The sequence below is a fragment of the Carassius carassius genome, chromosome 21 (assembly GCF_963082965.1).
Source record: "Carassius carassius chromosome 21, fCarCar2.1, whole genome shotgun sequence".
In the NCBI taxonomy this organism is placed as follows: domain Eukaryota; kingdom Metazoa; phylum Chordata; class Actinopteri; order Cypriniformes; family Cyprinidae; genus Carassius; species Carassius carassius.
The window spans coordinates 30,236,835-30,261,371 of record NC_081775.1 but is presented as its reverse complement, the minus strand read 5'-3'; the positions used below and the strand labels follow the sequence as shown (position 1 = coordinate 30,261,371).

Here is a 24,537-nt window from a genome sequence, read left to right as displayed (position 1 = left end):
CTGAGGTCCTCTGAGGGTCAGCATCATCTCTTCTCGGGTGTTCTGGATCCAGACTGGAGCTTGTGTAAATCCCGTGGCAAAACATAGAAACAAATAGAGACATCATTAGCATAGCTGCTGATCCAACAAATTAAAATGAATTAGTTTAACCCAAGCTAAAGAATAAGAAAAAAAGCACATTTGATCAGATACAACTACACTCACATTTTAAGAGTTACATTATTCGAATGCTTGGCGAAAGAGATGCGTTTTTAATCTAGATTTAAACAGAGAGAGTGTGTCTGAACCCCGAACATTATCAGGAAGGCTATTCCAGAGTTCGGGAGCCAAATGTAAAAAAGCTCTACCACCTTTAGTGGACTTTGCTATCCTAGGAACTACCAAAAGTCCAGCGTTTGTAACGTGGTAGAAGGCTAGTTAGGACACAGGAGCTAAACCATTTAGGGCCTTATAGGTAAGTAATGATAATTTGTAACTGATACGGAACTTAATAGGTAGCCAGTGCAGAGACTGTAAAATTGGGATAATATGATCATATTTGACCTAGTATTGACCTAGTAAGGACTCTAGCTGCTGCATTTTGGACTACCTGTAGCTTGTTTATTGAAGAAGCAGGACAACCACCTAGAAGTGCATTACAATAGTCCAGTCTAGAGGTCATGAATGTATGAACTAGCTTTTCTGCATCAGAAACAGATAACATGTTTCGTAGCTTGGCAATGTTTCTAAGATGGAAGAATGCAGTTTTTGTAACATGGGAAATATGATTTTCAAAATACAAGTTGCTGTCTAATATAATTTTTTGACTGTAGAGGAAGTAACAGTACATCTGTCTAGTGGCAGATTGTAATCTACAAGATTCTGTGTAGTGTTTTTTGGGCCAATAATTAATATCTCTGTCTTATTTGAAGTTAATTGGAGAAAATTATTGGTCATCCAATCTTTTACATTTTTAACACACTCTGTCAGCTTAGATAAGTTAGAAGTTTCATCTGGTCTCGTTGAGATATATAGCTGAGTATCATCAGCATAACAGTGGAAGCTAATTCCGTATTTTCTAATAATATTACCAAGGGACAAAATGTATATTGAAAATAGAAGGGGACCTAGGACGGATCCTTGTGGCACTCCATATTTTACTGATGATAAATGAGATAAATCACCATTTAAATAAACAAAATGGTAGCGATCGGACAGGTAGGATCTAAACCATCTTGAATAACTGTATAGTTTTGTAATCGATCTATGAGTATGTCATGATCTATGGTGTCGAACGCAGCACTAAGATCAAGTAAAACTAGAAATGAGATGCAGCCTTGATCTGATGCAAGAAGCAGGTCATTTGTAATTTTAACAAGTGCAGTTTCTGTGCTATGGTGGGGCCTGAAACTCTTCATACAGATCATTTTTGTGCAGGAAGGTGCTCAATTGAGCAGACACAACTTTTTCTAAAATTTTAGAGATAAATGGAAGATTTGAAATAGGCGTATAATTTGCCAGTTCACCAGGATCTAGTTTTGGTTTATTAATAAGAGGCTTAATAACCGCCAGCTTGAATGGTTTTGGGACGTGACCTAAAGATAACGACGAGTTAATGATATTGAGAAGCGGTTCTTCGGCTACAGGTAACAGCTCTTTCAGTAATTTAGTGGGTACAGGATCTAATAAACATGTTGTTGGTTTAGATACAGTGATAAGTTTATTTAGCTCTTCCTGTCCTATAGTTGTAAAGCACTGCAGTTTATCTTTGGGTGCGATGGGTGAATCTGAAGTATTACTGAAGTATTAAAGGCTGTAGAATCTACATTTGTTATTGTATTTATGATGTTATCTATTTTATCAGTGAAGAAATTCATAAAGTCATTACTATTTAACGTTGGTGGAAAATTTGAATCAGGTGGCGTCTGGTAATTTGTTAATTTAGCCACTGTGCTAAATAAAAACCTTGGATTGTTTTGGTTATTTTCAATGAGTTTGTGGATATGCTCTGCCCTAGCAGTTTTTAGAGCCTGTCTATAGCTGGACATACTGTTTTTCCACGCAATTCTAAAAACTTCCAAGTTAGTTTTTCTCCATTTGCGTTCAAGACTACGGGTTACTTTCTTGAGAGAGTGAGTATTACTGTTATACCATGGCACAGTACGTTTTTCTCTAACCTTTTTCAATTTGATGGGGGCAACAGCTTCTAATGTATTAGAGAAAATAGTGCCCATGTTGTCAGTAATTTCGTCTAATTCATGTGTATTTTTGGGTACAAATAGCAGTTGAGATAAATCAGGCAGGTTATTTGCGAATCTGTCTTTGGTGGCTGGAACAATAGTTCTGCCCAGACGGTAACGCTGAGACATATAGTTAATATCAGTTATACGCAGCATGCACGATACAAGGAAATGGTCTGTAACATCATCACTTTGGGGTACAAGTTAACATCTATAGCAGTAAGATTGATTCCATGTGATATAATTAAATCTAGTGTATGATTAAAACGATGAGTGGACCCGGTGACCTTTTGCTTGACTCCAAAAGAGTTTATTTTGACCTCACTATTCGAGGAACAGACAGTCTTAATAGATTGTACAGCGCAAGTACTTTTATCATTTAAGCGGGTGGAACAAAAGTCATCATAATAGTTATTTGAGAATTGTCTTACTAGTCACATGGAGCGAAGTGTCCTGGAGATGTTGTCAGAGAGCAGCTCCGCTCCGATTCTGCTGGGGTGTAATCCATCAGCGCGAAACAGCCTAGGACGCTCCCAGAAAAGATTCCAGTTATTAACAAATAGCAGTTTCTGTTCTTTACACCATGACAACAACCATTCATTTAAAGTAACAAGTCTACTGAACCTTTCGTGTCCTCGTCGATACGTGGGCAGTGGTCCTGACACGATGATCGTCGCCGCGGGCGTCGTGCTGCGAACCGTCTCGATCAGGCTGCTGAAGTCCCTCTTCAGCGTCTCCGTCTGCCGCAGCGTGGTGTCGTTAACCCCGGCGTGAAGCACGACCGCTCTGGGGCTCTCGTCGGCCTTCAGGATCGCGGGTATCTGCGCAGAAACATCGAGAACACGAGCACCAGGCAAACAATGAGTGTGCACTTTACCTTCGGCTAACGTAGCACGGACGTGTCGGACGATGGAGTCTCCGATGATCACAGCATCGCGTCCCGTCTCGCGGAGGGGAGGGGAGCAAAGCAGTTCCGGGTGGAGATCTCGAAGATCGGAGGGGGAGAAGTGAATTATTTTTGGGGGGCTGCACTGTGATCCATAATCCATAATGTCTTTTAATGTCATATGAGCCTTTCAAGGTTTTTTGGTACATGAAGTATTTACACTGAATGACATTTTACTGGGTAAAATCAAGGTAAAAATGTATGATAATTGTTATTTTTTGCTCAGGAAATGATAATTTATGGGGGGGAAATTTAAAGTTGTAGTGAACTTTTATTGTTTTAATGCTTCCTAAACCCTTTTGTCTTTGACCGACATACAACCAGCCGCTTAGTTTGTAAAAGTGCATTCTAGGATTGCCTTTTCCTCAAAGAGGATAGGCCAAAATGATTCTTCTTAGAAAGCAATATGATTATGCTTCTTGCGCACAAAGGATGCTTTTACATGCTCTATAATGTCCAAAGAGTGGGCTTCTGGTATTTTTAAATATAGGTGGGTGGGATCATTACAGTGAAATGAACACTAGTCATTGTGAGGCTGTGAGGGCTACATTCCTCTCTCTCTGTTTCACAGTTCAGCCCACACGCCCCCTGCCTGTCTCTCTCTCGCTCTCTCTCTCCCTCGCTCTCTCGCTCTCTCTCTCTCTCTCTCTCTCTCTCTCACTCTCTCTGTCTCTCTCTCTCTCTCCCTCTCTCTCTCGCTCTCTCTCTCCCTCGCTCTCTCTCTCTCACTCTCTCTGTCTCTCTCTCTCTCCCTCTCTCTCTCTCTCTCTCTCTCTCTCTCGCTCTCCCCCCCCCCCCCCTCTCTCTCTCTCTCTCTCTCTGTCTCTCTCTCTCTCTCTCTCTCTCTCTCTCTCGCTCTCTCTCCCTCTCCCTCTCCCTCTCTCTCTCTCTCTCTCTCTCTCTCTCTCTCGCTCTCTCTCCCCCTCTCTCTCCCCCTCTCTCTCTCCCTCTCCCTCTCTCTCTTCTATAGTGTTTCTTTGGCAGATCTCTGATGGAATGTCTGGAATTCTTTGTTCAGGTTCCGAGTAGGAATTAGATAGAGTTGGAAACTACCTCTTAAATGAATATTATGATAAAAACGAGGCTCTCTACAACACTGTATTTTTTTTTATCTCTGTTTAGTGTCACGCCTGGCCTCTTTTCGATTCATTCAGATTATTTTTCATATTGATCTCTTCAGTTGCTTTTTATAAACCTCTCTCTGTTGAATATTATCATATGAAATATATTATGAAGCAGAACGTAACGACAATAATAAGAAATAAGTGACTTCAGTTATTTAATCACCTTAATTGCTATAGTTTCTAACAATTGACTTAAAAAAATCTGTAGTTTTATTCAGCAAGGATAGTTTCAAATAAATTCAGTTCTAATAAATCGAAGTTTCAAATAAATTCAGATCTTTTGATCTTTCTATTCATAAAAGAAACCTGACAAAAATAAATTTTCACTGATTCTTGAGCAGCAATTCAGCATATTAGATGGATTTCTGAAGATCTGAAGACTGGAGTAATGATGCTGAAAAATACGGCTGTGCATCACAGAAATAAATTATATTTGAACATATATTTACATAGACAAAAAGTTATTTTAAATTGTAGCTATAATTCACAGTATTACTGTATTTAATGTATTTTTGATTAAATCAATGCAGCCTTGGTGAGCAGAAGAGACAAAAAATAAAATAAAAAAGACCAAACCTGAACTTTTGAAAGGCAGTGTGTATGTTATTTTATTTTTGTTTGTTTGTTTGCGTTCATTTTCTTTTACACTGTGTTACACGTGAATATTTTTATATTGCTGCATGTCAGAGTTGTTTAACCCAAAATATTTGACGTTCAGTATGTAACCCAAAAAATGTCTTAAAAATGATGTGTTGCTAATTTTAGATGTTCAAGGTGAGTTTGTCTGCTTTGGTAATAAAGTGGATTAATTTGAAGTTTGGCTTCACACTCCTGTTTTTATTCTTAATCACATCAACTTACAGTAACCAGTGAGTAATGAAGTGAACAAACGGTCTCATGATGCATCATAAATCCTGACTCAGTACTGACACACGCTGACGAGTGTGGAACATTTACAGCCAGCTTACAGTCTTTTAGAGAGCTAACAAAATGAAATGAAAGTTTTTTTTTTTTGCTTTTACAAATCCGGCAACTCCCAAAACAGGATAGCCTTGTAGTGCACAGGATATCCTGTCTCTGCACTTACACCTCTGTGCCTTTTGTTATTACTAAAATGCTGCAAAATGCTTACATGGACCGTGTTACTTGCTTCTCAGGGAACTTTTGGAAAATAAACTCTTTAAAATGCACTTCTCATGCATAGGGCTTACAACATGCACAAATATTTAAGGTAACATAAACTTAACAGATACACTGACCTTTTTATACATGCATTTAAAAAAAAAGATTTTATGACCTTTTCATATGTAATTTGACCATCTGGCCGAATTAGTTTTGATTGTATCCAATTTTAAGAGTTTTCTCTTGCCTTATGAAAGCTTACACTAAAGTGATGCGCTGACAGTTTTCAGCCCCAACATTAAAAAAACACATTCGTCGACTAGAACATATAACTAATAAAGAGGAGTATTTTGTTTAATAAATAATATACAGTATGCACACTATTATATATTCATTATTTTTTAACATGTTCATGATGTCTTTAACTAATAAAGACATAAATTAAATAATGCATGAAATGTTTTATTACAACAACGAACTGGAGTAAAAATTATCTTTAAAAGATTATGCAGCATTGAAAATATTTAATTTAAATGTCTGTCATTTTTAAACAATTTTATTCGAGTGGTAATTTTTAATTACATTTGCAGAATTTATTTGAATTATTAAACTTTTTTTTTGCCTTTCTGGTGGAAAATTCATTTGTGCGTCACTATCAACAAGTCATAATTAAATTGTTAGTTGCATTTTAATATTTGCATTTAGGATTGTTTCCTCTGACCCTATTAAACACACCTGTGATATATTTTTGCCCGTGCCCCATTAGTCGTGAAGCACCGCATTAGACGGCTATAAAGCATTACTCATCCTTACCGCTGTGTATAATGAAGTGGTCGAGGCATCTGTGGCATTGACAGTAAATGTGCTCCATAAGGTTGTACAGATTGTGGTGGGCACGCGGCACCAGGTGCAGATCCTCTGGAGCCCAGAAGAGTTTATTTTCAGTACGTGTGCATCTACTTGCGCTCTGATCTCCATGCTTTAAATAGACTGTCTATATGCTGCCATGCCGTTAAACAGCTAGGGTTAACTGTGGATCTTGTTAGACATTCTCCATTTTTGTGTGTACTGTACAAATTTCTCACACTGGTCTTTCTGTGCATATTTTACATGCAGTTTTTAATTGACCACACCTAATATGCCAGATTATTTAAGTATGTCAGATTTAGACGCAGACGTGGGCGTTGGAGGCCCACCACAGTCCTGCTGAAATCAGCACACTGGCAGCCGTTTCCCAGGAAGAGGCTCCTGGGAGTAAAACATATCAACATACCCGACTGCCATTTAAGGAGCACTTGCTGCATCCACTGAGTTTCTCATATATGTCTCTTGATGATGTGAAAGTCTCAATAAAGTAAGAGGAAAAAAAGTGTGTAAGTTTGGATGCTCTTGACTCGTTTCTCACCTTTTTAATCTGAAAGCTTCTGCTAATTAATTTATTTTTTTATGTGTGTTTTATAAATGTATATATTAGTGCTTTCCAATGATTTAACCACAAATAATCACATCCAAAATAAAAGTAAAATAAAAAGTTGTTTATATAATAGTGTATATATATATATATATATATATATATTATACACAGACACACACACGCACACATATACATACATATATATATATATATATATACTGTATATATACACACATATTTATGTATGTGTGTCTGTGTGTGTGTCTGTGCATAATATAAATTATATAAATATATACATGTAAATATATACTGTATGTGTGTGTATTTATATATAAATAATAAATATACACAGTACACACACTATGTAAAAAAAAATTATATTTTGGATGTGATGAATCACTTGAAAGCACTAATATAAATTTCAGTTTAGTTTATTTTAATAATTTTGTGGATATTTTTGTTATTTTTAGTACTTTTTGTATTTTGTATGTGTATAGTTTTGTAAAAATAATTTATCTAAATTTAAATACATAGAGGTTAACTAAATAAATATTTAAATATTTTTTTATTTCACATAAGCAGTTTTTAAATATATATAACTCCAATAATCACAAAACAGAGCAATGAATGTTTAAAATTTTATTAATTTTTATGACGTTTTTTTCCCATGCCATGAAAGTAACTGTAATATTTCCTGGTTCCCTGTCGAACGTTCACTTCATTTTGCGTTTATCGTTACTGAAGCCTGATTTGTTAACATTTGTGTAACTGCATAAACCAATGGCGCTTTAACCCGACAGAAAGAGTAGAGACGACCTCTATATAAGTTGACTCGACACGCCATTTCATCAGAATCTTCTCCTTCAGTGATGAAACCATCTCTTATCTGATGCTACTATGAAGCTGACGAAGCAAGAAAAGAAGACTGCTCACCTACTCTCCTCCTCTCCTCGCTCTCTGCCATGGAAGAAGCCTCCGGCAGTGGAAGAAGACCCTCCACTGTGGCCATCTGGCAAATTAAGAGCATTTCCAGAGCATATTTCTAGCGCCATTATTGCAAATGTCGCTCCGTGAGTGCAGTGCCTGCAGGAGCCCTTTGCGAGACGTTGATGGGCACAGTGAGTGCGTTGCGAGTCTGGGTAGCACCCACACAGAGGCTTTGCTCACTGAGTCTCTCCCTCCTTCGCTCATTCATCGCCACCTTTCACAAAGGCAGTCCTCTACCTCCTGCTCTCCTATTTACTTTCTTGCCCAAGAGGATGGAACTTCTTGCCACCCAGCTGATGGCTTGGAAAGCCATTCCCGGCATGTCAACATGGATCCTAAAAATGGTAAAACAAGGATCCTGATGGTCAGAGCAGAGAGGGCTACAGACCCTGGCTTTATGCCTCAGTGGGCATTGCATTGCCCTATAGGCGTGAGAGCCCATTCATCTAAAGCAGTGATCCTCAAATATGGCTCACATCATCCACTTTCCTGCAGAGTTCAGCTCTAACCCTAATCAAACACACCTAGGTTTGCTAATCAATGTCTTTAGGATCATTAGAAAATCACAGGTAGATTTGTTTGATTAAGGTTGGAGCTAAACTCTGCAGTAAAGTGGAACTCGCAAGCCAGATTTGAGGATCACTGATCTAGAGGAAATGTCTCCTCCTGGGCATGGACCAGCGGGATTTCCATTAGTGAGATTTGTACGGCCGCCGGTTGGTCGTCACCAAACACATTTGTTAGATTTTATAATTTAGACATCCCTGCCTTGCAGGCACGGATCTTATCCATTTAAACTGCTGGTTTCTCCCGGAGGGGGAATCAGCTGTGTCAGTATCCCTAGCTAATTGGTACTGAGTTTAGCTCTCATGTTTCAGGGGCCCTTAAATGAGTGCTTCTAAACTGGGCTCTTAGATCAGATCGTTATGTTTCTGCTCCTAGCATGGCGTGATGGTTTTATGACTTAACTGAAATGCAGGAACATTGCATGTGTTTAAAGTTGTAAGGGCAGGATAGGGTTAATGAACGGTGTCTGCTGTGTTTCTTCCCTTCACGCCTCCCTCCTCTCAAACACACACACGCACACATACACACACACACACACACACTCGTGTGCTCACACTCAGGTGTGACAGAATATTGGGATACATTCTGGAATACTCTCTTGATTCAGTGAGTAAATTTTCTGCTCCTTGTTCCCTATAGGCAGTATTAATTTATTGTGTGTATGTGATCTGTTTTGACCCCCGTTTATCTTCTAAACCAGGATAGTAGTAGCAGACGGTACTCCATTACACTGTTAAAAATAGAGTGAATTCAAGAAAGATACGTTTAGATGTTGTGTTTCAAGTTTACCGAAATACTAGCCGAGTTAATGTTTTGTGCCAGTTGTGAATGTTCATGAGTAGTTTTTGTGATTTACTGCTTAAGAGACTAATAGAAATAATTCTGTTTCCATCATTAATGATATTAGATTCAGAATGATTAGCTTGCAGATGTTTAAAGTCATTCATGTTCAGATGGATTTGCTAATGAATCATTCAGACCAGTTTGTTCTTTTGAATTAATCGAATCGGTCATTTCTATCTACTATTTTAGAAGCGTAACTAGAAAAATTAGACAATGGAATCCCTAACCCCAATTTTTTTAAAAAACATTAAAACATTAAAAAATTTTCCTGATATTTCCATGTTTTGCATGAAACCTATGTCTTTTAACTAACACTTTTGGTATCTCAGAGTCTCATTTTTAAAGAGCGACGTGTTTAGTATGCTCATCTGTGATCTTTCTAGGTGTTAATTTACCCTCTCATCATAGTTGATCTGCAACCATCACGTTTTTAATAGCCGTCTGCTGTGAGGTTGATTTTAATGCGTTGACTCGTAAACTTTGAAGAAGAGTTCCAGTAGCTCGGGTGTCTGGCTGTGCTGTCAGGATGCCAGTGTCACGCCGTTCTTTAACAGAGGAGATCTCTGCCTGTATGCTATGTGCAGGCTATTATTGACCCTGTGGATAGATGGGTGGATGGATGAATAGGTGCATGAGAAAAGAGTGAGGTAAGAGCTTTATCAGACCGTTTTAGACTAGCTGCATGTCTGTAATTCTGTCTGACTCTCTGTCTGTCTTTCCAAAGTTTCTGTTGGCTACTCAGTGAAGGGTGTAATGGTTCTATGTAAAGGACAGGCTGTATTCGTTAATGCTTAGACACAAGCTTGACCAAGTAACTTTGCAAATATGTCAAGTTATTCTACTAAAACTAAAGTGCAACCATAACATACCAGTCTACTAATACTCTAGTGGAGTTTTGGACATTTAGTTGCAAAGTTACATATAGTCAACAGAATGTCTAAAGGGGAGTACAAAATGAAGTGTAACCCTGGATTCACAGGGGTGAACTGTATCACCAAAATCTATAATGTCAAAGGTATCTGTAAATTCAACCCAAAAATGTTTTTAAAATGACACACAACTATTAAATAATGGCTTTTTTGGATTGTATCATATATGAAAACCCCATTTCAGTCTGTTTCAAAATGTCATGTTTAATTCAATGTGTTGCTTGCAATTTCTTTGTAAGTATGTGTGAAATTCACCAGCAATTTCTGAGTGTAGTTTAACTAAGAATTAACATTTCAAACAAAGCCATTTTCATATTTCATATTTCATCATATTTTAAGTATGATTAGATTAGGTCCTGTTCAAAGACACTATAAAATATTAAATGCACAGTGGTTGAATTCTGTCTAAAATGTGCCATATTGTGTAGTTTTCTGTATGATGTTGGATGTTTTAAACATGCATATACTGTTATATTGTCGGACACAGTTCCTCACATGATGGGTCTGTTCCTGAGGGAAAGATTGCATTCATAGCTCAACTCTTACTGCAGGACCAGAAGAGTGTGGTGACATAAGCTCAGCGTGACGGATGTGTTGACAGGCTCTCTGCGGTCCGTCACAACAGGCTTTTAACTGCCAGTTGACACAATGTCGAGACAATGAACCAACTAAGCTAAATAAAACAACTTTGTGCTGTAGTTAAGGACAATTTTATGGTACCATACAAAAAGTGGACTATATAAAAGCCATCTGGTGTATTTTAACTGACCTAAACTGATTTTCTGTGAGAAAAGCCCCTCTGAGAGGGTCATGGGTTCTGGCGCTACAGCTGCATCAGGACTGGCATAGCTGGCGCTGAAGGACTGTATTTAGTAACATAATTGAGGATGCTTAGAAAGGTTGGAATGCCCAACTGACTCACACAAGCAAACATCATATCTGTGATTGGAGACACACACTCTCTCTCTCTCTCTCTCTCTCTCTCTCTCTCTCTCTCTCTCTCTCTCTCTCTCTCTCTCTCTAAATATCATGTTAATGTCTTATTTGTAAGCCTGTTGTTCATTGTTCTCAGAGACTTTCCACTTTTATCACGTGTCTAGCTACGTTAGAGGTTTTTATTACTTTAAAAATATTATAGTTTTTTTTTTGCCAACTTAGACATAAGAGCCATTCAGACATAAGAAATAAATGCTTTTATTTAGCAAGGATGTATTACATTGACCAAAGGAGACAGTGAAGACGTTTTTAATGTTACAAAAGATTTCTATTTCAGATAAATGTATTTTTGTTTTACTTTTTCGTCATCAAAAAATGTTGAAAAATAAATGTATATTAGTTTCTACAAAAACATTAAGCATCACAGCTGTTTTGAACAATAATTAGAAATAACTCATAAGCAGCAAATCAGCATACTATAATGATTTATGAAACTGAAGACTGGAGTAATGGAAGTTCAGATTTGCATCACAGAAATAAATGCATTTTTACAATATGTTCACATAGAAAACAGCTCTTTTAAACTGTAATAATATTTTACAATATTTCTCTTTTTATTTAATTTTTGATCAAATAAATGCAGTATTGGTGAGCAGAATAGATTTTCTGAGAGAAAAAAAAATCTCTTACCAATCCCAAACTTTTAAATAACAGTATATTTGCATTTTTAAAAATTAAAGGGAAACTTTTATTCATATTTTGAAACGAATTTGTTTTATGTAAAATGTGACACCCCCGTCCTATCTTATAGAGCAGCAAAAGTTCTTTTGAGAAATCTTCACTAACTTCTTCTGTTTCTTCTTTCTGCACAGACGCCTTGCTTGCAGATCTTGAGTCTTCCACCGCTCATATCTCCAAGTGCCCAGTGTTTCTTCCTGAGGAGACCCCATATTCCTACCCCATCGGAGGGCACATTTTTCAGGATGACTCCCCTCCTCCGCCCCTGCCCCCTCCACCCACATCTGAGGCCCTGAATGGATCGCTGTCCCCGCGGCCGGACTCCCAGCTCTCCTCACAACAGGTTCAGCACAAACTATCTTAGGACTTTCCAAAATAAGATAGTCAGTATTCATAACACTTCAGTGTGTCTTGTTGCAAATATTTTGTGTTCTGTACTTTACCTGGAGTTCTCAACTGATCTGGTTTTACCAAATTTTACATTGGGCATTAATTTAGGGAATTCTTGACTTAATATTACAAAATTGTTATATTAAGTCAAGTATTCCCAAACTTATTTTCCAGCCAAGACACTTTGACCTAAAATATTTACTTGAAGTTACCCTGAGATTTTGAGTTAATGTTTAAATAATTTAACAACATGTATACAGTTCTCTGATTAATGACTACTCATTTTATGGTTAATGTTCACTTGAAATGCAGGTATTCAACTAAAAATTTTTATATAACATTTTTTTTTTATAATTTTTTTACTTTTTAATTAAAATAATGATTTACTTTTCATAGTGTGCTTTATACACATAAAATGTTACATTTATTAGAATAAAAATACTGGAAAAAAACTCAACTGAGAATCAGTGATTTGTTACATTTGCAATATAGATTTGCGTTAAACATTATGCGTTTTGGTTTTATCTTGTGTTGATATTCAGTCTCTGGGCTCTGCTCATAAAAGCACGTTGTCTCGGGACAGCAGTCCACCAGCCTCGCATACAGAAGAAGACCACGTTTACAGGTATAACAGAATAACAGTATAACAGAAGAGAATTGTCAGCTCGTACTGATAATACTCATACAAAATGGGTATTAAATATCTTTCATTCTGTGGTGTGATCCACCATAATGTTCCTTCCATTTGCCCATGTCCTGTTATTATGAAAAATCAAACCCTAAATGGAATACTTCTATTGGTCCAGTTTTCCTAACAAGCAGAAGCACTCGGACTCGTCGGCTGCAGCCATGACTTCTGCGCTGGGCAGCAACCTGTCTGAACTGGACCGCCTTCTTCTGGAACTCAACGCTGTACAGCAAAATGCCCCATCTTACTCCACTACAGGTAAAGATGAAGACACACATAAGGCATTACAAAAAATGTAATGCCACGCACAAATATTTATACAGAGGGTAAAATAAGTATTGAACCATTTTCCCCAATAAATATATTTCCAAAGGTGTTGTTGACTGATGTCGGTAACAACCCAAGTAATCCATACATACAAAGAAAACAAAACCAATAAGTTAAGTTATGTGTAATAAAATGGAATGACACAGAGAAAAAGTATTGAACTACTGAAATTTATTTAATACTTTGTACAAAAGCCTTTATTGGTAATTACAGCTTCAAGACGCCTTCTGTATGGAAAGGTATATGCTCAGGTGTGATTTTGCCCCATTCTTCCAAAGTCTTCAAATCTTAAAGGTTCAGTGGCCCTATTCTATGAACTCTGATATTTAGTCTTATTTTCTATTGGATTCAAGTCAACTGATTGGTTGGGCAGCTTAGCAGCTGTTTTCTTTTTCTGAAACCAATTGAGAGTTTCCTTGGCTGTGTTTGGGATCACTTAGGTGCATTTGACTTGAAGCACAGCTACAGACGGCGGTCAACAAGAGCAGCCGCTTGCAGATGGGGGTGGAGTTGAAAACAGGCGCGTCAAGCCAGACACTTTTTGGTCCCGTTATTGACACGTGTTTGCATACTTTATCACGGATTAAGTGAATTTAATGCAATATTTGTCAAATACACAGATGTTTTAGAAATGTTTTCACCAGCAACATAAGCACTTTTTATATACTGTTTAATACAGCATAATCTTTTCAAGAATAAAGTTCAGCATAATCATATACTATTTAAATACTAATAAAGTGGGGGTATATGCTTTTATCAGTGTTGAATGATATACATGACTAAATACAATAATACAACTACAGTAAAAAAGCTTTTACCATTCTAAAAACACAGATTTGTGGCTATTATTGGAAATGAAAAGGTTAGAATAACCCAAAAACAAACGCGGTACTTTGATGTGTCATGTGACAGTCATGTGGCATTGGCGCCATCTCAGGTCGGACAAAATTTCTAACCGGCATGCACTGCTTCAAGTCAGATTGTGATTGGTTTGCGCAGTGCTGCATGAAGTCGAACACACCTTTTGTCTTGCTGAAATAACCACCCTTGTTTCATTTTCATCATCCTGGTACTGTAGGTGTTGGGACTGAACCAGCTAATATTAATTTTCCACTGACAAGGGGCAGGATTGCTATTTTTGCTCTAATTACTGATAGATTTAAGCAGGTGTCTTGGCTTTCCATGCCTTTTTGAACCTCCCTTTCTTCATGTGTTTAATACTTTTTCCCTGTGTAAATTCCATTTTATTAAATATAACTTAATTCTAAACGTATTTGTTGTTTTCTTTGTATGTATGGATTACTTGGGTTGTTACAGACACCTGATGAAATTTCAAGTCAACAGCACCTTTAGAAATATATTTGCTGAAAAAAATGGTGACGTGTTCAATACTTATTTTACCTGCTGTACTGCTTTATGGATAAAGATATAAAAAAACAAGTAATCATACTTTGAAACTTCATCTTTGCAGAAGATGTTGCACCTCCATTGCCCCCCTGCAGTGTTGCCCACTATATCCAGGAAAATGGAGCCCACCCAGGCATCACACTGACACCAGCAGCCCAGGACAAGCCTCAGAGGAATGAAACAAAGGGGACAGATGATGGCCGTCCCACTGTGGAAAGTCTTCTGAATGAGTTGGAGAGCTCTGTGCCTTCCCCAATGTAAGATCTCTCTCAGGTGTGGATGGAGAAACATGGATTTGCATTGAGGATTTTAATGGAATGTTGTATTAACATAAACAGGCCAAGTCCCTGTGCTCTATCAAGTGAATTGACAGACGGGCAGGTGGACACACCTTCCGACCAGCAAGGCAGAATATCAGCCACCTCCGCTACACGAGAACTGGATGAGCTCATGGCCTGCTTGTCCGATTTTAAGGTGCAGAGCAATGTGAGTGTGTGTGTGTGTGTGTATGTGTGTGTGATACTTACAGGATGGTGTAAGTGAGTGGTGTAAGTAAGAGACGTTGTGTCTGGGAATGTGTGCTGAGCTATGTTGTTTGGGTGATCTATTTTTAGGTCTTACTACTTGACAATCTGGGCTACGTTTCCCAAAAACGTTGTAAGCAAATTGTTGAGACCATTGGTGCCAATGGTGTCTACAGTCTTCTTGGGCTTACGGCGCTGTTGGGTAACATTACCCTGGGTGGTCTTCATCTGACCATCACAACCAGTTTATTTATTTGCAAATCTGTTCCTGCTTGTCTATGAATTCTAGCTTCAATTTCATTGCAACCCTTCAACATTGCATCCAGAATCTGTTTTGTTTTTTCCTCAGCTGTTTTGTACATCTCATGAAAGCTTTTTCTTAATTATTTCTCATTCTCTGCCTTCCTTAATCTGCCACTCTCTTCTGTTTCTTCTCTTTCTTCCCATGTCCTCCTTTATGTTCTCCAGCCAAGTTCTTTGGGCTCCCTGAACTCTGAGTCAATGTTTGAGCAAACTACTACCATTGCTGAAATCCACCCACCTCCTACGACTGCCGTGTCCAAATCCCTGTCCCCTACCCTCCCAGGGGAATCAAGACGATATTCCCCAGGTCTCTCCTCTCCTTTAAACTTTGAACTGCACATTGTGGAGTTTGAACCGGGGGCTGTGCCTCCACCATCCAAAGTTGTCCCAAAGCCTTCCTCTCGACTTTCTTCACCTGTAGCATCCAGTCCTCATTGTTCTCCAGTATCTGACTTGGGCTTGGATTCTTCCATTGATGTCTCTGCTTCCCTGCTGTCCTCCCAGGTGGAATCTCTAGCTGTTCTGTCTCAGACAATAACCACCACTACCACACCTGGAAGAGGAGACCTTTGTAGTCTCTGGGAGGGAAGTCCTTCTGCCAGATTGACAAGCTCTGAACTGAAGGCCTATTCACCTATAACCAAGTCTCCTAGTCCAACAAGTGCCCCAGTGGTCAGCAGAACCAATGAAAGAATTAGCCCATTGATGACACCAGCATCAATTGATCTGTATCTCTCCAACTCTGAAGCAAAACCTATAAATCCAATCCCATCTCTTTCCAGATCTCCACTTCCTGCAGTATCCAAATCACCATCTCTGTCTCTTCCCAAAGCTGTATCACCCCCTCTGATCCTATCCTCTTCCTCGTCTGTAGTGGTTCCCAAGTCTCCAATCCCAAAACCATTATCAGGACAGCCTCTCACTGGATTTCAACCACCAACCTATGAGCCATCTCTTGATGATGCCTTGGATAAACTCCTTGCTATGAGCTTCAGCAGGCCTGAGAATGAGGCTCCAATCACCACATCGGTGGCCTCACGACTCACTTTGGAAGTACAACCAGAAGTCTACGAGGAGACAATAGTAGCAGCGGATCGCATGAACATTCATCCTGACACCTTTACAGAGAGCGAAATGGGGGATGGGCTCTTGGAGGATCAGTCGGACTGCAGGAGTGATCTTGACTGGGCTGACATGGAACTGAAGATGGCTTACGAAGGACCTGATGGCTCCATGACCCCCATGACCGAGGCAAGCTGGATGGATGAATCTCTTACGCCATCATCTTGCCCTGGAACCCCAGATGCCCAGATGGACCTTCCAATGCTGCATACAGCTGGCACAATGGACAGGATCTCAGCCTCTGGACACGTATGGATAGGGCTGCAATGCTTGTTGATTGGAATGCTGTGGAATTTGGTTTGAAGCTTTTACAGACAAGACTTGCAGTGGTTTGATTGCCAGCATGTAAATCAGGGGTGTCAAATCCTGCTGCTGGGGGGCCACCTTCCTGCAGAGCTTAGCTTGAACCAGCTAATCAAGGTCTTCAGCATTACTACAAACTTCCAGGCAAGTGTATTGGAGCTACAATCTGCAGGATAGTGGCCATCCAGATACAAGATTAAACAAGCCTGATGTAATTGAAACCTGTTAGTCAGATGGATAAAAAAACATAATTGTTCCTCTACGCCCTGAAATACTGCGTTATCCTTATTCTAATTATTTAGTTTTCACTCCCTTTATGGTAAATTGTAAGAACTTGAATGTTGCTGTGTGTCCGGTTGATAACCAGTGGTACCAATGGTACCTCTGTGCACTTGATAACAAATAGTAACTTGATAACCAGTGCTAACCACCACCATGTATGCACACACCCAACTTTTTCATGCTAAATAATTTTGCACCTGGATTGCATCTGAATGCTTTCTTAGATCCCTGTTTGCCTTTTGGTTTCTATGGACAAAAATCAACAATTCCTGAGGCATGTGACATCTAAAGGAGTTTGTACTGTTGTGCCAGATCAAATCTGTGATTAAACGTACCAAGGAGATCCAAAACGTCCATCCCATGTACCGAGACGGCCTGATACGTAGGAAGATGGGCCCTCTCATTTTCCACAAGAGTAACTCCCAGGACCGGCTTATTGAGGAACTGCAAGGCAAGCTGGGAATTGCCCGTAAGGATCGTCCAAAAAAGCAACAGCCAGATGACTGGCTCACAGAAGGCGTCATTGTCATGTCCAACCCCAAACGCTCACGGGAAGACCACAACAGGGATGTGGATAAGGTAGATGGGAAGGATCTATGGATTCAGCACATTCAGTTTTCACTCCATTCAATTCCTTTAAAATTCTTTTGCTTAATTGCATTGATGTTTCTCTGTAATCACCTGCTTTTTTCTTCTTCATTCCTGTTTTCCATCTCTTTCTTTCTCTTATTCTTTCTTATCGGTGACTTCCTCTAGATAATCATACCTCCTGAGTCTCCTCTCCCTCAGAGGAAGGTGATCCCACCTCCCCAGTCTCCCCCAATCCCTCGCCCCCCTCCCCCTGCTGAAGAACCAAAGCGCCCCCCTCCGGTCAAATTAGTTCCTGCCCCTATGCCTCCACCCCCACCACCTGCCCCCATCCCACCTCCTAGAGAGCCGACACCACCTCCCCAGCCAACTCCACCTCCAGTTCCACCCAAGCCCCCGACCCCTGAACCTGTGGAAGTTCCTGCTCCCTCCCCAAAGCCCAGCCCTCCACCACAACCCACACCCACCCCACCACCTGCCCCTATAGCCCCGCCAAAAGTGCTGATGTCAGTTGGCTGCCAGACGGAGTATGACCCACTCTTCCCTCCGCTGCAGGTGCAGACATGCTGTCATTGGCTAAGCTTCTGTCTTGCTGTCTTCTTCTAGAACAATCACAAAACTTCTATGGATTTTGTAAATGTCATGTTGTTTGCTTGAGTTTGGAGATGTTTTGTGTGTGTGTTTGTGTGTGCTCAGCCTCCTACCCTTGTCATAAATATTAGATTACATTGGATGCGCCCCAGGGAGAGTTTGAGACAAAAACTTGGTTTGAAACCATCTTGTACTCAGGGATTCCTCTGGTCCTTAAAAAGTCTTAAATTTAGTTGTATCCAATTTAAGGCCATTAAAAAATCTTAAATGGTACAAGAAAGTATTAATTATGATTTAAAGAGGACTTAGAGGGTTAGTTCGCCCAATTTGCAAAATTATGTCATTAAATAACTCACCCTCATGTTGTTCCAAACCCATAAGACCTCCGTTTATTTTTGGAACACAGTTTAAGATATTTTAGATTTAGTCCGAGAGCTTTCTGTCTCTCCATTGAAACTGTGTGTACGGTATACTGTCCATGTCCAGAAAGGCAAGAAAAACATCATCAAAGTAGTCCATGTGACATCAGAGGGTCAGTTAGAATTTTTTGGAGCATCAAAAATACATTTTGGTCCAAAACTAGCAAAAACTACGACTTTATTCAGCATTGTCCTCTTTTCCTTGTCTGTTGTAAGACAGTTCAAAACAAAGCAGTTTGTCATATCCGGTTCGCGAATGAATCATTCGATGTAACCGGATCTTTTTGAACCAGGTCACCAAATCGAACTGAATCGTTTTAAACGGTTCGCGTCTAAAATACTCATTAATCCAGAAATGACTTAAGCTGTTAATTTGTTTAATGTGGCTGACACTCCCTCTGAGTTCAAACAAACCAATATCCCGCAGTAATTCATGTACTCAAACAGTACACTGACTGAACTGCTGTGAAGAGAGAGATGAACACCGAGCCGAGCCAGATAATGACTCGTTCACGAGTCAAGAACCGGTTGCATCGGTTTTCGGATCACCAGTAGTTCTTTCTGACAGTTCGATTCAATAAACCGGTTGAAGAAAACGGTTCACCGGTTCTTTTGCTCTCGACGTAATGGCGTCATTGGCGATGACTGACTGCTAGCCTTCGGTTTACCTGGGCTCATAACATTAGCACGGAATCAGTTCAGAATCAATCACCAAAAGAATCAGTTCGGTTCAGACGCTCTGTGTGTCGGTTTGCTTCACACTGAATCACACATGTGCAGTATCATCAGCTCCTTGGTTTTCGAATCGGACACGTCTGACAGAAACGGTTCTTGACTCGTGAACGAGTCATTATCTGGCTCGGCTTGGTGTTCATCTCTTTTTTCACAGCTGTTCAGTCAGTTTACTGTTTGAGTACATGAATTACTCAGGGATATTGGTTTGTTTGAACTCAGAGGAAGTGTCAGCCACATTAAAAAAGTTAACAGCTTAAGTCATTTGTGGATTAATGCGTATTGGAGACGCGAACTGTTTAAAACGATTCAGTTCGATTTGGTGAACTGGTTCAAAAAGATCCGGTTACATCGAATGATTCATTCGCGAACCGGATATGACAAACTGCTTTGTTTTGAACTCTCTCTCACAATAGACACGGAAGAGAAGACAATGCTGAATAAAGTAGTTTTTGCTAGTTTTGGACCAAAATGTATTTTCGATGCTTCAAAAAAATCCAACTGACCCTCTGATGTCACATGCACTACTTTGATGATGTTTTTCTTACCTATCTGGACATGGACAGTATACCGTACAAACAGCTTCAATGGAGGAGACAGAAAGCTCTCGGACTAAATCTTAAATATCTTAAACTGTGTTCCAAAAATAAACGGAGGTCTTATGGGTTTGGAACAACATGAGGGTGAGTTATTAATGACAAAATTTAGTAAATTGGGCGAACTAACCCTTTAAGTCACACAAGGTCAGAAGAGGGAACATCTGAGTTTAAATGTCACACTTCAAACCTCAACCTTCAAACCAGTAAATAGTGTCATGTTAACAATAACCACAAGGTCTCGTCAGAAACAAAAAAATAAAAATAAATAAAATGTTGTTTCATTCTGAAAACAGCAGATTAAAGGTCCCATATTGTTAAAACTGAAACTTCCTGGCTTTTTTCATGATAACTGAGGTCTAGGGGCTATTTAACTACCATATAATCCCGTGATTCCACCGAACATTTGTACCAGGAACTTTTTTCCCAGGAACTTTTTTCCCCCCAGACCTGTTGCTTTCTGCGTTTCCACCGCGGTGTAAAGTACCGGGAAGATTAGGCAAATAGTCTGGTGACGTAGGTCTGCACGCATTTCTCAATACAAAGTACGCTGATTTTGGACGTGCATTCGCGGTAGTTCAGACTTAGCACATTCGACTCGGGAGTGTGATGTCCGCGACGAAGCGAATCCGGTAATTCTGCAAACAGCAGCGTACTTGATAACATCAGTCAGCTGACCATGGCTACTGCAATTTTCCTCTCTGTATATTTACAATAAAACGAATTATGATATCAAATACCACTGCCTACTTTCGTTTTCATTTTAACATAATAACAGCTGCAGAAATGTACATAGTACAGGGATGTGTTGTGTATATACAGCCATTACAATGAAACAAAATATTATATAAATTTGCCTTTTTTATTTTCATTTTAACATATAGATAAATTGAATACAGACCAAAGAAAATCTGTTGGATTTACCCAAAACAAATTATATTTTATGTTTAACCACTAAAGAGACATCAGAGCCAGCGGCACACATCAGAAGGTCTAGCCGAGGAGAGGATGCTCTCGGCGGATACATGATCACTGAGCTCTCGCTGGTCGCGTGGAGCTCACGTCTCCGAGATCGGCGAAACAACACATTTTTAAATAGGCGCTGTCTTTATAAATAAACCACAGATTTGAGTTTTAAACAACTACATTCTCGCCTGAAATACTTTTAAAATTACATTTCATAACACAATAACAGTAACATTTTGAAAATGTTGATCCGAATAAATGGTGGTTGAACTCAACCAATGCTGCGTGAACTCAACCAATCAGCATGTTTAGCACCCAAGTCCCGCCCCCGAAAGTTCCGGAACTTTGAAAAAGTACTACCTCGCGAGTAGGGACTTTCTGAGGGGCATTTTTTTACCCGGAACTTTATTTAGTTCCTGGTTCCTGTGGTGGAAACAAAACGAGTACCAGGCCAAAGTCCCTAGTTCCTGGGTAAAGTTCCTGCGGTGGAAACGCGGCAGAAGTTTCAAAACAGTAGTCCACAGTAAATTGCACACAGCCTGCATAAAGTAGTTGTAATTTTTATTTTCATGAACCATTGTGACTTTCCGCAAAAAGTTGACATCAGAACTACACAGTCACTGCCTTCAGACACCACCCCGAGTACCGCCCACCATCCCACTCTACTTTTGCTAACCCCCCAGACATTGTGTCCATGCCATTGCTGAGCAAAAACAACACTGAAACATGTCGAAAAGGTTAAAGGTTCAATAGGTGATAGTCTTCAGAAACATTTTTTTTTTAAGCTGGTTGAAAGTATTTTCACAACCCTATAGCAATCATTAAGTTAAGTGGTCTAAATGTATTTATCTGTATTTATATATTCTATGGACCAAGAAATGTACATCCAATCAAAACACTCCGAGCGTTTTAAATGGCTTTCCTACCTGCCTGTCAACATTTTTATCTGCATACCTCTGTGCAGAGAGGGAGGTATGTTCGCTTTCAGTGCTATCTGGCTAATGATAGCATGATGAAGATGTATATAAATTTCAAATTCAGCAGGCAACTATTTTTACAGCTACATTATTGTTCCAGCTACAATTAATCACAACAATGTATATACAATTAAACATGATTATATATAAATCATCAGCTTGTTGTTTTACACACATGCACACAGACAATTTTTTCATACACGACATAGTTGTGAGATGCAAGAAACATATAGCAAGAGATCTTTAGACATGTCTATAACAACAAAAGACAATACTTTATTGAACCTTGTCTAACAAGAAATGTGCGCTGCAAACACGAGCATTTTTGACGATCGTTTCTGTCCAGTCCGCTCGTTTTATCCCATTTAACCACAGCTGTCATAGTTTTTTTGTCTGTTAAATTTTCTTAAAAGTGGTTTAAAGGCTGAAATATGAAGTTTATCATTCTATAAAACTTTTAGTTTTAGAACCTGTATTCTGAACTGTAAGGGTTTTTACAGTCATTTCACAGTGTTATGTGTTACAGTAGACATTGCCCTACCTCAGGCATATGATATAAATTTTAATTGTGCAGGTCTCAAAAAAGGTCTTAAAAGTCTTAAATTTGAGCTTATAAATTCTGGAGATACCCAGTGTATTGATTAGGGCTGTAAATATTTGTTCTGAGAATGATGTGGTTGGTTCACAGCTATTTTTTATATTATGTTGTAATTAGTATCATGAAATCTTGAATACGCTAAAAGGTACGTTTTGGGATAATCCATAATTTTTCTCCAAAATGCACTTAAGACATACTGTATATGTAAAGTGGGGAAATTTTACCCACAATGCATCAACAAAAGAAAAAAAACACCAGATTTTATATTTATGTAATCAAGAGCTGTAACTTGGAAGAAATTAACATATTATTATATAACTAATTCTGTTCCTTCAAAAACTGTCATCTTGTTGATTTTTCTAGGTGTGTTTGTTTTGTGCTTGTATTTATTTTTTTTCTTGATCTTTTTAGATTATGGCCCAGGGGAAGGGTCCACAACCACAGGTTAATAAACTGGACAACATGCTGGGCAGTCTTCAGTCTGACCTCCACAAGCTGGGAGTGCAGACGGTTGCTAAGGGAGTGTGTGGCGCCTGCTGCAAACCTATTGTTGGACAGGTGAGGGACCCAGAAATCTACACCAAAAACATATAAGGTTTTAGCTTTCGGCTAAGATTACATGCTGTGTTAGACACATCTAAACAAAGTATGTGTGTGTGTGTGTGTGTGTGTGTGTGTGTGTGTGCTTGTGTTCAGGTGGTAACTGCCATGGGGCGCACATGGCATCCAGAGCATTTTGTGTGCACACACTGCCAGGAGGAGATTGGTTCCAGAAACTTCTTTGAGAGGGAAGGACAGCCATACTGTGAGAGAGATTACCATCATTTATTCTCTCCACGCTGCTATTACTGTAACGGGCCCATACTGGATGTGAGAACAAATTTGTCTTTATTGATTTTTTTTTTTTCAGTCTGAACAGTAGAATAAGCACATAAAATAATGTTTCTTAATTCAATGCAATCCATATTTATGTGTCTGGATTTGTGTTCAGTGTGAACAAAGCCTGTGTTTATTATGTCAGCCTGTATCCATTGATTTAGTGCCACTTACATTGTAAGTGATTCATGTTTTTCATTTAGATTTTTGAGGCACAAGTGGGAATCAGTTTTCCGTGGTAATTGACAACCTGCTACAGATGATAAAACTGATCAAACTGTTCTCACCTCACAGAAAGTGGTGACTGCGTTAGACAGGACGTGGCATCCTGAGCACTTTTTCTGTGCCCAGTGTGGGGCGTTCTTTGGCCCTGAAGGTGAGTAAACACTTAAAGAACACTCCAGTGGCTGCTCTCATCAAAGTACCCATATTTTCCCTATTTACAATGTAATTTTATTTTTGAGGTCTTCTAGAATACATTTACATGTATTTACATTTTGCAGAGTATTTATATGCACAGACAGCAACATTTAAAAAAAAATAAATAAACAACATATAGATGCTCTTTAAATTAAAAGGGTGACAAAACAGATCCTAAAATTAAAAAGTAACTCTGCACTCAAACGATGCTGGTTCTATAATTTGTAATCAAATATAGTGCTAAATAGAAATCTGAGACTTTTAAACAAACTGCTAACCGCTTTTCTCTTTTGTTGTTGTTTGTATTAGTAGATACATCTTTGTTCTGTTTTTCAGGATTTCATGAGAAGGATGGAAAGGCGTTCTGTCGTAAAGACTACTTCGATCTGTTTGCTCCTAAATGTGGAGGCTGTGCCCGTGCCATCCTGGAGAATTACATCTCTGCCCTGAGCGCCCTCTGGCATCCTGAGTGTTTTGTGTGCAGGGTCAGTATATGCTAATCAAAGAATTATCTTTTCTTTTTGTAAGTAGTCGTCTGCTTTAGTTTTGAACTCGGTGAAAACTCTGGAGTAATTTCAATGTCTTTGATATTTCTAAAAGTAG

At 39.1% G+C, this 24,537-nt stretch overlaps 2 protein-coding genes across 5 annotated transcripts in view; both read left to right on the top strand.

The window, feature by feature from the left end:
• The window catches only part of LOC132098121 (endophilin-B2-like), a 320,795-nt gene that overhangs the window by 293,844 nt on the left and 2,414 nt on the right, over positions 1–24,537 (top strand). The gene's annotated exons all lie outside the window — the stretch shown is intronic.
• Positions 1–24,537, top strand: part of pxnb (paxillin b) — a 35,777-nt gene that overhangs the window by 10,129 nt on the left and 1,111 nt on the right. Inside the window, exons 2-13 of one of the 4 annotated variants that reach the window (XM_059504269.1) lie at positions 11,960–12,168; positions 12,758–12,840; positions 13,022–13,161; positions 14,702–14,894; positions 14,976–15,111; positions 15,630–16,835; positions 17,484–17,750; positions 17,928–18,314; positions 23,050–23,196; positions 23,335–23,508; positions 23,809–23,890; positions 24,271–24,419. In XM_059504269.1, the coding sequence (XP_059360252.1) occupies positions 11,960–12,168; positions 12,758–12,840; positions 13,022–13,161; positions 14,702–14,894; positions 14,976–15,111; positions 15,630–16,835; positions 17,484–17,750; positions 17,928–18,314; positions 23,050–23,196; positions 23,335–23,508; positions 23,809–23,890; positions 24,271–24,419 (3,173 nt within the window). Of the gene's footprint in view, positions 1–11,959; positions 12,169–12,757; positions 12,841–13,021; positions 13,162–14,701; positions 14,895–14,975; positions 15,124–15,629; positions 16,836–17,483; positions 17,751–17,927; positions 18,315–23,049; positions 23,197–23,334; positions 23,509–23,808; positions 23,891–24,270; positions 24,420–24,537 lie in introns of all 4 variants that reach the window. The other 3 variants (XM_059504268.1, XM_059504270.1, XM_059504271.1) reach the window with 3 other exon arrangements.